Below are 12,997 nucleotides of genomic sequence, written 5' to 3' on the forward strand. Positions count from 1 at the left end.
CACATCATATATATATATATATATATATATATATATATATATATATATATATATATATATTTATATGTATGTATGTATATAATCTCAAACATTTGCATCACATGTTACCCTAGTGACATAATGAGTAATCCCAAACATCTATACTTAGTGTCTTTCAAAGAGGCTCTGTAAAAGGGTCATCTACTTTTGTTCCACCTCTTCTCCGTATTTCATTCTGCCCCAGTGGATGTGACCCAGTTTCCTGGGGCGCTTGTCCCCCCCTGGAGAATGGGTTACGTTTGATATACTTCAGCCAGGCGGAAGGTAAACAGGTGATTATAACGGGTAAACAATTACAACGCAGTTAATTATCATATTTAGAATATACTTGATTTCGGGGTTGTTCTTTTATATGTTTACTTTTATTATTTACTTTTGCTGTTTTATTATTTATTCAAAATTTTCCGTTTCTACCACAAACGCATTTCCTGCGGAAGCCGTTCGCCTTCAGTAATGATATGAATAAATTTTCATTTTTTGAATTTTAATACTAAGCGCGTCTACGCTGCGTCAACTTGAAATTAACGCACATAGAAATTATTGTGTAAATTAGAATATACGTTCGTTGCAGAGCTCATCTTGCTAATGGGGGGAGCGTAGCGTAGTTGGGAGTTATGTGCTGTAATAGGATTGCGTAATTGGAGATAAGATGCATGTGATGAGGATGAAATTGGTTGGTAATCGTACTCTCTCTCTCTCTCTCTCTCTCTCTCTCTCTCTCTAGTTGTATTTTATATGTATGTAATTCTGCTATTTCACACATCATAAAAGTTGCAATTTAGTGTTCATTTTTTATACAGAAAATAATAAAGATTTATTTTTATTAACTTTCTTTTCAAAACTGTGAAAAAAATGGCTTTTAACCCATGTCTTCTCTTCTCTCACAGGGAGCAGTGTGGTGGAAGGAGAATTCAGAATCACGAACCAAAACTTCTGGTCAGGGCTGGAGGACCCACATTCGGAGGAGTACAGGGCCATGGCGGACTCCATAGAGAGAGAGGTAATCAAATGCCCTTATTGTTCTAAGCCCCTTCCACACGAGGGGGAAAATGCGCGGCGGCAGACACTGTTACCAATTGTGTGGGTGGATGGGGATCACGACCGTGGACCAAGTCATAGGCTCGCTTGCTCGTCCCTGCTGCCTGCCTTGGACTGTTTGATCTGGTAACACTTTGCTCGATGTGACGTCAGAGGCGCAGATACTGCTGGAAAAGTTCTGACTTTCCCCGCTTTTGACGTCACATCGAGCAAAGTTCGTCGGGCAAAGCTCGACCGTGGAGACAGGGCTTTAGAAGCGAGATAATGGGGCAAATCCAAGTGCCGGTCGTGTGGAAGGGGCTTCATGGGGACACAGGTGTGGGGCTACAGATCTCTCATCCTAAAAATTAGATGCCTGAGGAACTTGCAGATCATACAATTTTGTTATGAGTGGTGATGGGATTCAGCGAGACCCGTAATGTCAAACAAGTTAGTGGATGCAAAACAAGCAGGGCTTTTTTTTAGCGAGTTTTCTTGTTCAGACCTAAAGAAAACGGGAAAACTATTTTTTCTGGTAAAAGTATTTTTCCAAGAAGGTAGGATGGAATTTTGTTAGAGCCAATACTATTTATTTCACTAAAGAAATATTGCCAGAAAATTTAAAGAATGTTGCAGCATAAACCAATGGAAAATTACTGATAATTTTGGTCTCAGACCTTCTAATGCCATCATTTTGTGGTACTGGCGATGTACAACTGCTAATGCCATCACTTTGTGGTACTGGTGATGTACAACTGATAATTGTTTAAATTATATAAATCGGTTCCCATTTAATGGAAGAATTTTCAATCTCTGAATAGGTAAAACAGTTATGGGAATAATGTAGTTTTGTGTTGAGACATTCTCCAGTCAATATTGCCCAAAGGTCTTCTGTGGTCTATTATAAAGGGTCTTATTGTTATTGATAAAGGCTGTTGTGTAATACAATATGGAAAACTTACCATTCTACTTGTCAATAGAAAAAATGAACATCAAAATAAACTGTCATCAGTATATTTAACATCACGGCCCACTGAGAATTCCTCCTGGCAAATGTCATTTATTTACCATGTTAAAATAAATAATTTTTTATTTAAGTCATTGGGAAATTATTTTTTGTTGCCTACATATGGTGCAGTTTTTTGTTCAACTAAATTTACTTTCAGTCGACGTTTCACTCAAGTTTGTTTGAGATGTCAGTCACAGATTTTTCAGTTTTATCATAGGAATATATAGAGTTAAGGCCAAGCACTGGGACCTCTTAGGTCATTCAGCGCTGGATAGGAAACTGCGAGTAGGTAGGTTTGAAAGGTGTAACAGAAGGAAAACCTTGTAATGTGAATGGAGGTACAGTAAAAGGAGTGAACGGGGTTGCAGCTAAGGGCTGAAGGGATGTTGCACAGAACCTTTAACAATGCCTACAGTGCACTCCCAACCCCAGTCGGTTATTATAAATTTTATTTGAGTAAATTTAAACATTTTAAATTGTTACCTGTAGATTTAGTTTATTGATCAGTACAGAAGTAACTTTGTTAACTGAAACATCAGTAGTCTGAGACATGGCCTTGATTTATATCATTTTATTGTCAGAGTTTTACAAGATATATTAAAACTTAATGCTTTGAACTAAAAGGACAGCATAGTTAAAAATGAATTGTCTCATTTACTTATACGTAGCCCAAAATTATTGTTATAACTAAATATATTTTTTTCTTCAGCTTGACACACTATTCCTTGGGTCCGTTTGGGCACGCGAGTATAACCACAGCCAAGTCGTCTCACTGGCTGAAGGTTCCCTACTTGTACACGCTCAGTTGTTCCTGAACGTCGCAGATGTCCGAGCAGCTTCTAAATTAGGGTCAGTATTCCTTCGTGGCCTCCACAATCGCCATGGAAATGACTGGCTTGGCCAGTACTCCATCGATGTCACGTCCATCAGGTTCACCAATGTTGCCGTCGATTCTTCTAAAGTGTCATCCACCACCCAGCCTCCATCAACCGAGGGAGACGAGGAACAGTCAACGTCGGTCGTGGAAGTATCAAACACTATACCTCATCTAAACGTAGGTTGGGGTGAATGGGGTCCCTGGTCTAGTTGCTTCCCCTGCTCCCCCCAGTACGATCAGATACGAACCAGGCAGTGCCACATGGATGCTGGTCGCGGCGTGATCATCAGCACCATTGAGCCCTGTTTGCCAACTGGCATGGGTGGTCAGTCAGAAGGTTCAGGTGGTGAAATGGACAGCCGTCCATGCCAGTGTCCTCACATCAACAATAAGGATGGCTCGAGGACAACCACTACCACCACTACAACAACAACCACCCCATGGAAGGTTGAAGAACAGCCACAGAGGGAAGAAGACCGTCTGGGTGATGTGGGTGCAGGTATGTTTGCGAGTAAAAGTATATTTTGTTCTGTAATGTTTGATTGCCAAACTGCACACACAAATAATGCACATGTTCTGTACATGCATAATACTGTAGCACAGAATTAGATCTATCCACAACTTGAAAGCCCCTAGACAGAGAGTAATGAAGCTGTTTGAAGTCTGTAATAATTTGGATTTTGTATTTTAATCATTTTGAAGTCTGTAAATCTTGCAAAATATTTTTGTATGATGAGAAGCTTCTGTCGAGTGGGAAGATGTTTTGATGGCCTGATTTGTTTGCATGTAATGTAATTTCAGAGCGACTCTGTGATTTGTGTCTCCCTGGAGAAGTCTGTGTTGGATTACAAGGGGAACCGTATCCCACATGCAGAACCGCACTGGATTCAGGGGACCGTACAGGTAAGCTCTTTCACCATCTCTCTTTCAATGGAATTGTACCGTGATAGTCATGTGCTGGTAGAGTTTTCGTGGTACTTTTGTTTTATTTTAGAATTTGCAGAGGCTACCAGAGCTTATGTCTTAAATGTTTTTTCATAATTGCCATTATCTTGTTCAAAATTATCTTGTATGAACAACATATTTTGAAAGTTGCACTAGCAAGTACATAACTCAATTCGTAAAGAAGTAAAGCCATACCATGAGATGGTGACTAATAATGCTTTTGTCCCATTCTGAGATTAACCCAGAAAATAAAAAAATGAAAGATTTACAAATAAGAAAAAGGTAACTACAGAGTAGTTTGAATTTAATTCCTCATACTTTAAATCTAATACTTTGGGCAAACCAGACTTTTTTCCTGGGAAAGATTTGGAAAGAAAGGCAAAAGAGAATTGTTAGAAAAAAAAGACAAACATTTTTTCAGGTTGTGGTGGCCTTTGTGCTATAGACTCTGAGGTATGCCAGGCACTGGGATCTCGAGCCTTCCAGTGCCATAGTGCATCACTCTGTCTGCATGATGAGTGGCGTTGTGCTGATGGCCTGTGTATACCCCACATTAAGCGCTGCGACGGTCACATGAACTGTTATGATCAAAGTGACGAACAACACTGTCGTAAGTTTTGTAGCAAATTTTATTGCTCTTCTGCACCTCAAGTCACTGTACTGTATATGAGAATGCCATGACAGTCCAGTACACTGATAGGTAAAATTAAGTAAGACTTCAACTCACTCACTTGTGGTTTGTTGAGGTTTCCTCTTGCAACTACTGTACTATGCAATGGTGCTGTTGTTAAGAGAGTGGTCATATACCTCGCTGTAATTGTGAACTGCATATCTCGTTCAATTTTTAAACAACAAAATAAACTCTTAAAAACTAGTGGGGAGATGAAAACAGAAGAGCTGTCCATGTGTTGAGTAATTGTTAATTTAAATGTACATTACACTTGGAGACTGCATCTCAAAATCAGCATGTTTTATCGCTTTCTCATATTTATTACTTTATATTTGTATATTTTATAGTTATAGTCTTTTATTTTGATGGATGTGCTTCATTTTTATTATACGTAGATGCTTGTAATGGGGTTTATTTGGAATGCTATACATTAAATGTCTGCTAGTTGTGTATTGTTGATTTTTTTATTTCTGGTGAAATTTCCAGTTTTGAATTGCCACTGATCTAATGTCTTGATGCTCTTGTCAAGTACAATTTTCAGTTTTCATCCTTCATGTGAAATTGAGAAATACTTTTAAAATTTTCATGGAGGCTTCATGATAAAAATTAAACTTACAGCACTTTTGGACTAGCAAAAGATTTAAGACACTGCTGTCCTGTTTGAAATAACCTAAATCTCACCATCTTTAGGTAAACTGAAAAACATAACATTTTTTTTAAGATTTAAAGTAATAAACATGGCTTTTTTTACAGATAAAATGCAGTACATTGATGAATATTTGCCTTGTTTCAGAGTGCAGTATTGATCAATTTCAATGTGGCAACAATACTTCCTGCCTGCCGGTTACTTCAAAATGCGATGGTAAAATGGACTGCTGGGATGGCTCTGACGAAGTCAATTGCACAACATGTAAGTAACAAGCTGCTGCCGTTATTATTTTTCCACAAATCTGACAGTGATTTGCACCAAAGTTTGTTGAGCCTATAGTTGAAATGATCTACACAGAAAAAAAATCCACTTGTGAATATATAACCTTGAAAATAAATTCATGTGAATTGTATGAGTGTAGTTCATGTAAATGAGAAGTAAATCTTGTGTAGATCAGCCAAAGCTGTTATATCTTCATTGCTGCAGGATTTCACAAGTTGTCTGCTTGTCTCAATCACCACACTTTTCAACTTGTATTGTAATTCACTCTTTTTGCACTGTAGGATATCAGGTAAAATACTGATGATTTCTTATATCCTGTTCTTGAGTAGGATGCTGTTTATGGCCATCACAAGGTGAAATTACATTTTAACTTGTTTAGCATTGACCAAGACACACCCAGCGATACCATACATCAGGCTTTGAGAACTAAGAGATTCGCCCACTTTTCTGAAGATCCTTCCCTGCATATTGTACCCTTGCAGATCCTAAGATCCTACTCTGACTATTGTAGCTGTTGCATTGTAGAAGAATTTTCGTTTTTGAAACACCCATGTTTATACTTTATTTTATGCTATTTCATTTTTTGAGTGATACTTGATGCATGGCTTTTCATTTTAGGTTTGAATTTTTGTGCATGACTCCATTCTGACTGATTTCTTCTGATATTTTTTTTGCATGTGTTTGATTGCATGTGGTCTTGCTGTCCTGTCTCTCTAAAACCCAGCAAAGGGAGGTAAGATTTTTAATCGCCCGCACTCTTAGAAAGTTCAGTACGTATTAATAATGTTGAAGTTTTGATAATAAAAATTTTCATTTTTGTATGAAATGGTAATTATGTTATAAAGCTTGCATGAAAATAAGTTTTCTTTTTACTAATATCTTCTCATTTTTTACTTTTTAACTTTTTAAAAAGTACAAGCCAGTATAAGCAGTAATTTGAAGCACTCTAACACTTTTAACTGGCTATTTCTGTTCTTGTTTTTAATTTGTCCCGACCTCTCCACTACCACAGTCAGCCACAATTTCCAAACCTCTTCCCTATACCACTCAGTTGCGGATCTTGGTTCTCAATGTCTTATGGGTACCTGTGTGTGTTTCAGTGTGCCCCAACCCTGACACTCAGTTTACTTGCCGCAGCAGTCAGTGTATCCCCAAGCAGCAATTCTGCGACGGGTTACCGGATTGTAGAGACGGGTCAGATGAACCCTTTGGATGTGCTGGACGGTGCCAAACCAACGAGCATCAATGCAGGTGAGGAAAAGGGGTCATTTCAAATAACTTGAGATATTGCAAACTTCTCTTTAGGTGGAAATTTATGGAATATGAGTTCAGAAGTCTCATAAGCAAGAAATGAGTTTTTATTCTCAGGTTTGTTTTTGAAAAATTGCCTTTACTGTAATTACAAAATCTATTTCCTAAATACAAAAGTGTTTTAATTCTCAATTTATAGGTTTAGAAATCTACTTATGTAAAGATTACATATTTTTTTCAAACTAACATAAAATGAAATATTGATATTCAGTAACTGAAAGAAAAGTTTTCATAATGCATTATGTATATAATTTTTTTTATTTACAAATTATTGATGCTTTAGTTTTGTTATGCTACTTTAAAGAAAGTCATGACACCCATCACTATTCACTATAATAATTAATAATAAAGCAATTAAAAAAAAAAATGATTTTCACAGACTGCATATTTGTAGTTTTATATTAAAAAAAGGCCTTGTTATGCCTCCCATATTGTAGAATCTCAAATTCACATGGTCTCATGACAGAACTCTTGTGTTTACTGGCAAATCAAGTGTTGACACATGACCAGTTAATGGTAATAAGCTTACCTAATGAAGCTAAAATCCATTGGTTATTATTTCATTGTCATTTCTCCATTTTTGGTTCATAAACGCACACTTTTTCATAAACCACATTAATATGTTTATTATTATCATAATCTTAAAACACAACACTTAGCCCCTTATAGGGCTGGTGTGAAGGTCTTGTTCTTGTGTCAAGGATGAAAATCTGATCAAGACAAAGTTAAGCAAGTTAAATAACTATGGGTAAGGGTACCAGATAAAAAGTAAAATCCAGGAGTCAATGTAGATGGTGCCAAAGGGACACTGCTAAGACACTATTGTAGTAAACTGGCCATTGTGCCTTCAAAGAGGCCCACTGTAGGCAATGTCATGTTTGGGACTCAATACATGAACATTTTGGACCTTTGTCATTTCATTTCCTATGTAGTAGAGTACGTAGTCATGATGACAACACTAAAGTATATTTTTACAATATGTCTGAAATGTATGACAAAAACAGGAGCACTCATAGCAAAAAGTGCTGTATAAACACAATATACAGAATGTAAATTTTATATTTGTCAAGAATTTTCCAGTGAAGGTAATGTTTTCATGTTGGTATCTCCCTGTTCCGGTATCTCCCTGTTCCTGGGTAGATGACACATACCCATGTCTTAACCACATCCCAAGGTAAAGACTTGACAGTTTCACACATTTCAGGAACGGAAGATGCATCCCAGTTGCCAGCGTCTGTGATGGCAGGGACACGTGCGGGGACTTCAGCGATGAACAGAACTGCGATAGGCCTCTCTTCACTGTCACATCGGGAACGGGAACTCCTGTCTTGAATATTTCAAATTCATCCACTTGGTCTGGGATACCAGTCTTGAACATTTCTACATCAGCGGAGCACTTTACAACTGCCAGAACGGACCGTATTTGGCTCTTACACCTCGGTGGCAGAACAACACATGAAACTGAAAACACTACACACAGGACTCCTTCACCCACTGAGAGTTATAGTCCAACAGTATTGGCAGCCAGAGTATCACTAAATGGCTCGGTCTTTCGTAGTAAAGTAGAATTGGAATCGAACACACCGGGCAGTGATATAGAGCGAGGGTGGAAAAGGACTGCGCAGTTTATGCCAAGTTTAGATGATTATGCTAAATTTGTGGGATCAGAATCCCGGGGAAAGTCAGTTCTCACACATTTGACAAAAAATGAGAGTGAAAGTGATGGTCGTGTGAAGGGTAGTGGTGTTGCTGATGAGGAAGTGCTGAGCAGGTCAAGTGTTCAGAGTAGAACCAGCAATATGGAAATGCAGGGTAATATAAGAACATGACGGATCTTTCCCTAGTTCTCAGTGACCAAGAGAATGTGTTTTGACAGTACGTACTTTATAGTGACATAGAAAAATTTGTGATGATAAGTGCTTGTTTGTGTATATGTATGTATGTTGAATGAAAGACGATTTTGTAATTTTTTTTTTCAAGAGGTGAGATGTACAGTATAATATAACCCATTTAAAGTCAGCAGCTATTTTAGTAAGAACCATGTTATAAGATGAAGAAATATATTGTATCACAATGTTCATATATTGATGTTGTGAAGAAGTCCTTTTTGTATATCTAGTTGAGAAATACCAAAGATTGTATGTATATTTTGTCCCTGTTAGGGCCTCATGATGTTATCTAGTCTGTATGAGAAAATGTACTTATGTAATAACCTTTTGTTTTTTATCTTGCAAAACTGCTACTTAGAGGGAGAAAAATAGTCCGTATCATGTCTCTCACTCTTTTATGTGGTGGTTGTTGCAGATGTTGGAATTTCTCAGCTTATTTAAGAATGGCTTCAGACTGTTCGTACAGTGTGTAAAAGAAAGTTTAAGATACTTTGGTTTATCATGCCATTCATTACTATGCTGTATGTTGCTCTCCTTGACTAACCCACTAAAAGGAAAGACTACTTCCTTCAAATTTCTTCAGTTAAAATAGTTTCAGGAGTCTGTCACGTATCCTGGTTACAGTCCTACTGTCAGTGCTCGCAACAGTGTCCTATCATCATCTATGAATGCTGGCAATTAATTATGTTTGTTAGACAAAACCTTTAGGCAACTGTGACTATGCTGGGTTCTTTCATTTTTTTAGAACTGAAGATAATTGGTTTATTGCTAATGTCATGTAGTCAGTCATGTGAGTACACTAAGTCGGTAACTACTGCATTTTATTATGTGTACTGAATACTTGGCTTTCAATTGCGTTTTGTACTTGACTTGGCTTATAAACACAACAATACTTGGAGCAAGCACCAATGAGTAATACAGTGGGCTTGGAAACTAGGTTTTCTTTCTTCATGGGGTGTGTGCCACTGACATTACAAGTTCATGTTTTGATCCCCAGTATATTAAGTGTAATAAATAAATTACACAGTACTATAATATGATCTCGATGTAAATATAATGATAGTCAAATCAGTGAAATTGTATATTGTACTGTATATCATTTTATATCATTTAGTCACAATGAACAAAGATTGGTTTTTAGTTTTCATGCTATAAAGATCCATTCACAATTATATTGTTAAATAATGGAAATGATCGATTGGTATGAGAACTAAGCTTAACATTGAGTCTTGGCTAGTCACAGTTATCAAACCAAGACAAAAATGGTCTTGAAAATGCATAATGTATTCTTGTGTTACAATTGTTGTGATATGTTAATGGGTGCTTGATCTTTATTTAAATTTTGAATTCATGTGTAGTAGACAGTATGACTTGTATATTTCATTAAAAACACCAAAAAAGGAGCAGACCATTTGTAAACACAAGAAAGCCATTTTTTCTCTAGTGGTGGTTATCTACAATGTAAAAAATACTGATCATAGTCTTCCAAAGCAATATTCATAAAGATCTGCTTATGCATGCTTGCTCCAGTATTGATTATTGTGCAAAGGTCGTGTTCACTATTGCATTTCTATATCTGTCCCCTCCCCCAAAAAGGAAGCCAGTTTTGATTAACCATGGTGTAAATTACTACTGTGCAATACCAGGATCGTGAAGATTTCTAAAAAAAAAAAATAAATAAATAAATAAATAATAAATAAGGCCGCTTACCTGGTTTTACGGGCAGGATGGCCTAGGACATGGTGCCTTCCTAGTAAAGTTAATATGGCCTGACAAACCAGGATTTCAGGATTTTCATTCATTATTAAATATCTGTCACTGTTGATGCACAGTGTAAAGAGCTGGCATTGAAACAAATGCCCTCAGTCCTGCAGTTGTGGTTTATCAGAGAATATTGCTTGGACTTTGAATTCCTAAAAATGGAAAATTGGGATAAGTCCAGGGTTAATTAATGGTGGTGTTACTGTAAGAATTTGTGCACAAGAGGCTAAACTTGTACCGTATAGTTGCATTTTTTCTCCGAAGTACGTATTGTTTAGATTTTCCTACATTCGTTAACCATAGAGAAACAAGAATCCTGTGAATACGCAATGCAATATAGAGCTCCAAGATTTTCAACACCTCTTGTGGCACAGCTCACTCTTACACTAGTCTGAAGGGTTTCTAAGCATAAGCAATATTGATTTATTTGTAATTTTTTTTCATTTCCTTCTCTTTTACATTACAACTATATTCTTGAGGTGAATATTTTTGCACTTGTTTACTTTCAAAATTCTTGCACTCACATAGTACATAGGAAAGTTGACTAGTACTGTAAAAATACATACAATAACTGAAATATAGTAAGAACTGATATCATGTTTGCTGAATGAAGTTTGTCAAAGGTTATTTTGCATAGCTATTGTTTAGTTTCACTGATAATGTACAGTTATAAAAAATCAAATGCTTATCATTTTGCATCAGTTAATCCAGCCAGCTTAATTTTTGTATTATAAAAGTGCTTTACGTAAATTAATGGAAAAGGATACTTTTAATTAAAAACTTTTTTAACATTGGCCCTTTGCTTAACAATTTTAGTCCACTTGTAAATATAGCTGCATAGTATAACAAACATGTATTTTTAAGCTTATGTGATATATTTATGTTGTACTACATTTTTGGAAATATACAACTTTTTTTTAATAAATAATTTTATTTTTATTTTTATACAATATCCTGTGGGTATTTAAGTTACTATAGTATAAGGGGTCCATCTACAGTGAGCCCTGAGTGAGACTGTAGATAGTGCTTAAAAGGTTTGCAAGCAGCCTTTGACCCCAAGTTACATTGCTTTCTGCCTGACCCCTATAACTTCCCTGTATGTATGTTCCCTTCTAGCTGCCAGGTTCCAGTTTCCACCTCCCACTAAACACAAATCCTTGAGGCAAAACCCTCTCTGGAAATACGAGTCAATGGTCTTGGTTTTAAACTTCGATATACACAATTGTCATAACTGATCTTTATAATAAATATTTGGAGAGCAATTTAACCCAACTGCTGAAAACTAATTTACAGACTGGCATACACTTGGCCCAAAGGACTCACTCAATATTAAGAGGTGAAAACTTTAGGTTTAGGAAGACAAAGTTTAGAAAATTGAACAGCTTGGTGGGTGGACACAGGATAATGAATGAAAATAAGGACAAAGCAGTACTAATTAAGATGGGTATAATGCCGAAAGTCTAAAGCACTGCCAACAGTGCACCATGTGGTATCATCTATAGGGCATATACTACTGAAGAGCAGTGCAAACAGTATTTATACTATCTCTTCTACCAATATTACCAATATAGCACTGGACACAGTGCACTGCAGTTTTAGATTAAAATACTGGCAAGTTAAAATCTGCGCAGCAGGTATAAACCCCATAGCTGATATACTCACCAATGAAATAAAGGATTGCCGCTCTTGTACATGTTAAAGTACTGATTAAGCACAATGGAAGACATCATGAAACCAAACACTCTTCTCCTCAACATGCCTTTGAAACATAGGAATAAATTAACATTTCAGAGGAACACAACAGAAAACAATATAAATACTATACACTACAAAATATAAAAGCATTATGTACTTTCATCAACCTCAACTACAACATACCATCACAAAATAAGAAGATAGTTCTCTATTTTATTGTATTTAAAGATGACAATTTTTTAATCAATTAGTATTTTTCATAGATAACAATCCAGCTGAAAACCAGTTAAAAAACAAAGATTGTACATTCAAGGAATCTGTGGCATTCAGCATCTAATGCGTAGAAAAGGTGGAGAGTGGTCATCGATCATGCATGAACCTCGTGACGTATTTGGTCTATCTTCCAACCCAGGATACTAGAGGGGCGGTTAGAGGTGGGCAGCCAACGATAAGACCTCAGGTTTGTTAGCTATGAAATATACAAATTTATTAAATATTTGTCATTTCTTCATGTGCGGAACAAATCTTTGATCTCAATAGGATAGACTCATACTTGGAAAGAGGTACAAGAATCCTGAACTGACAGGGTTCGCCACACCCAACTAAATGAAAGAGTTATAAAGAAGGGGGTCTCTATGAGTGACTAGATATATAGGCATCTAAAACTCAGTCCACTGGGAGTCAACACAATAAGACATACCCAGATTCATTGCATCCATGGAAGAAAACAAGAACTTCATCTGTTCAAGCAACAAACTCTGCCGGTTTCAGGCAAAGGGTTTGTCACCACTCCTCACTCCCCTTGCTGGAGAGAGGAGTATATGCTACTGAGAAGCAGATTTGTACGTTGTAT

At 36.7% G+C, this 12,997-nt stretch overlaps 1 protein-coding gene across 1 annotated transcript in view; it reads left to right on the forward strand.

The window, feature by feature from the left end:
* LOC135202960 (uncharacterized) overlaps positions 1-10,366 on the forward strand; it is a 63,987-nt gene extending 53,621 nt beyond the window's left edge. Inside the window, exons 2-8 of the mRNA XM_064232473.1 lie at positions 927-1,039; positions 2,775-3,441; positions 3,744-3,845; positions 4,309-4,497; positions 5,351-5,467; positions 6,589-6,739; positions 8,004-10,366. Of these exons, the coding sequence (XP_064088543.1) occupies positions 1,016-1,039; positions 2,775-3,441; positions 3,744-3,845; positions 4,309-4,497; positions 5,351-5,467; positions 6,589-6,739; positions 8,004-8,628 (1,875 nt within the window). The 5' untranslated portion in view covers positions 927-1,015 and the 3' untranslated portion in view covers positions 8,629-10,366. The remainder of the gene's footprint in view (positions 1-926; positions 1,040-2,774; positions 3,442-3,743; positions 3,846-4,308; positions 4,498-5,350; positions 5,468-6,588; positions 6,740-8,003) is intronic.
* The last annotated feature ends 2,631 nt before the right edge of the window (positions 10,367-12,997 follow it).

Source organism: Macrobrachium nipponense, chromosome 33, assembly GCF_015104395.2.
Source record: "Macrobrachium nipponense isolate FS-2020 chromosome 33, ASM1510439v2, whole genome shotgun sequence".
Lineage (NCBI taxonomy): Eukaryota > Metazoa > Arthropoda > Malacostraca > Decapoda > Palaemonidae > Macrobrachium > Macrobrachium nipponense.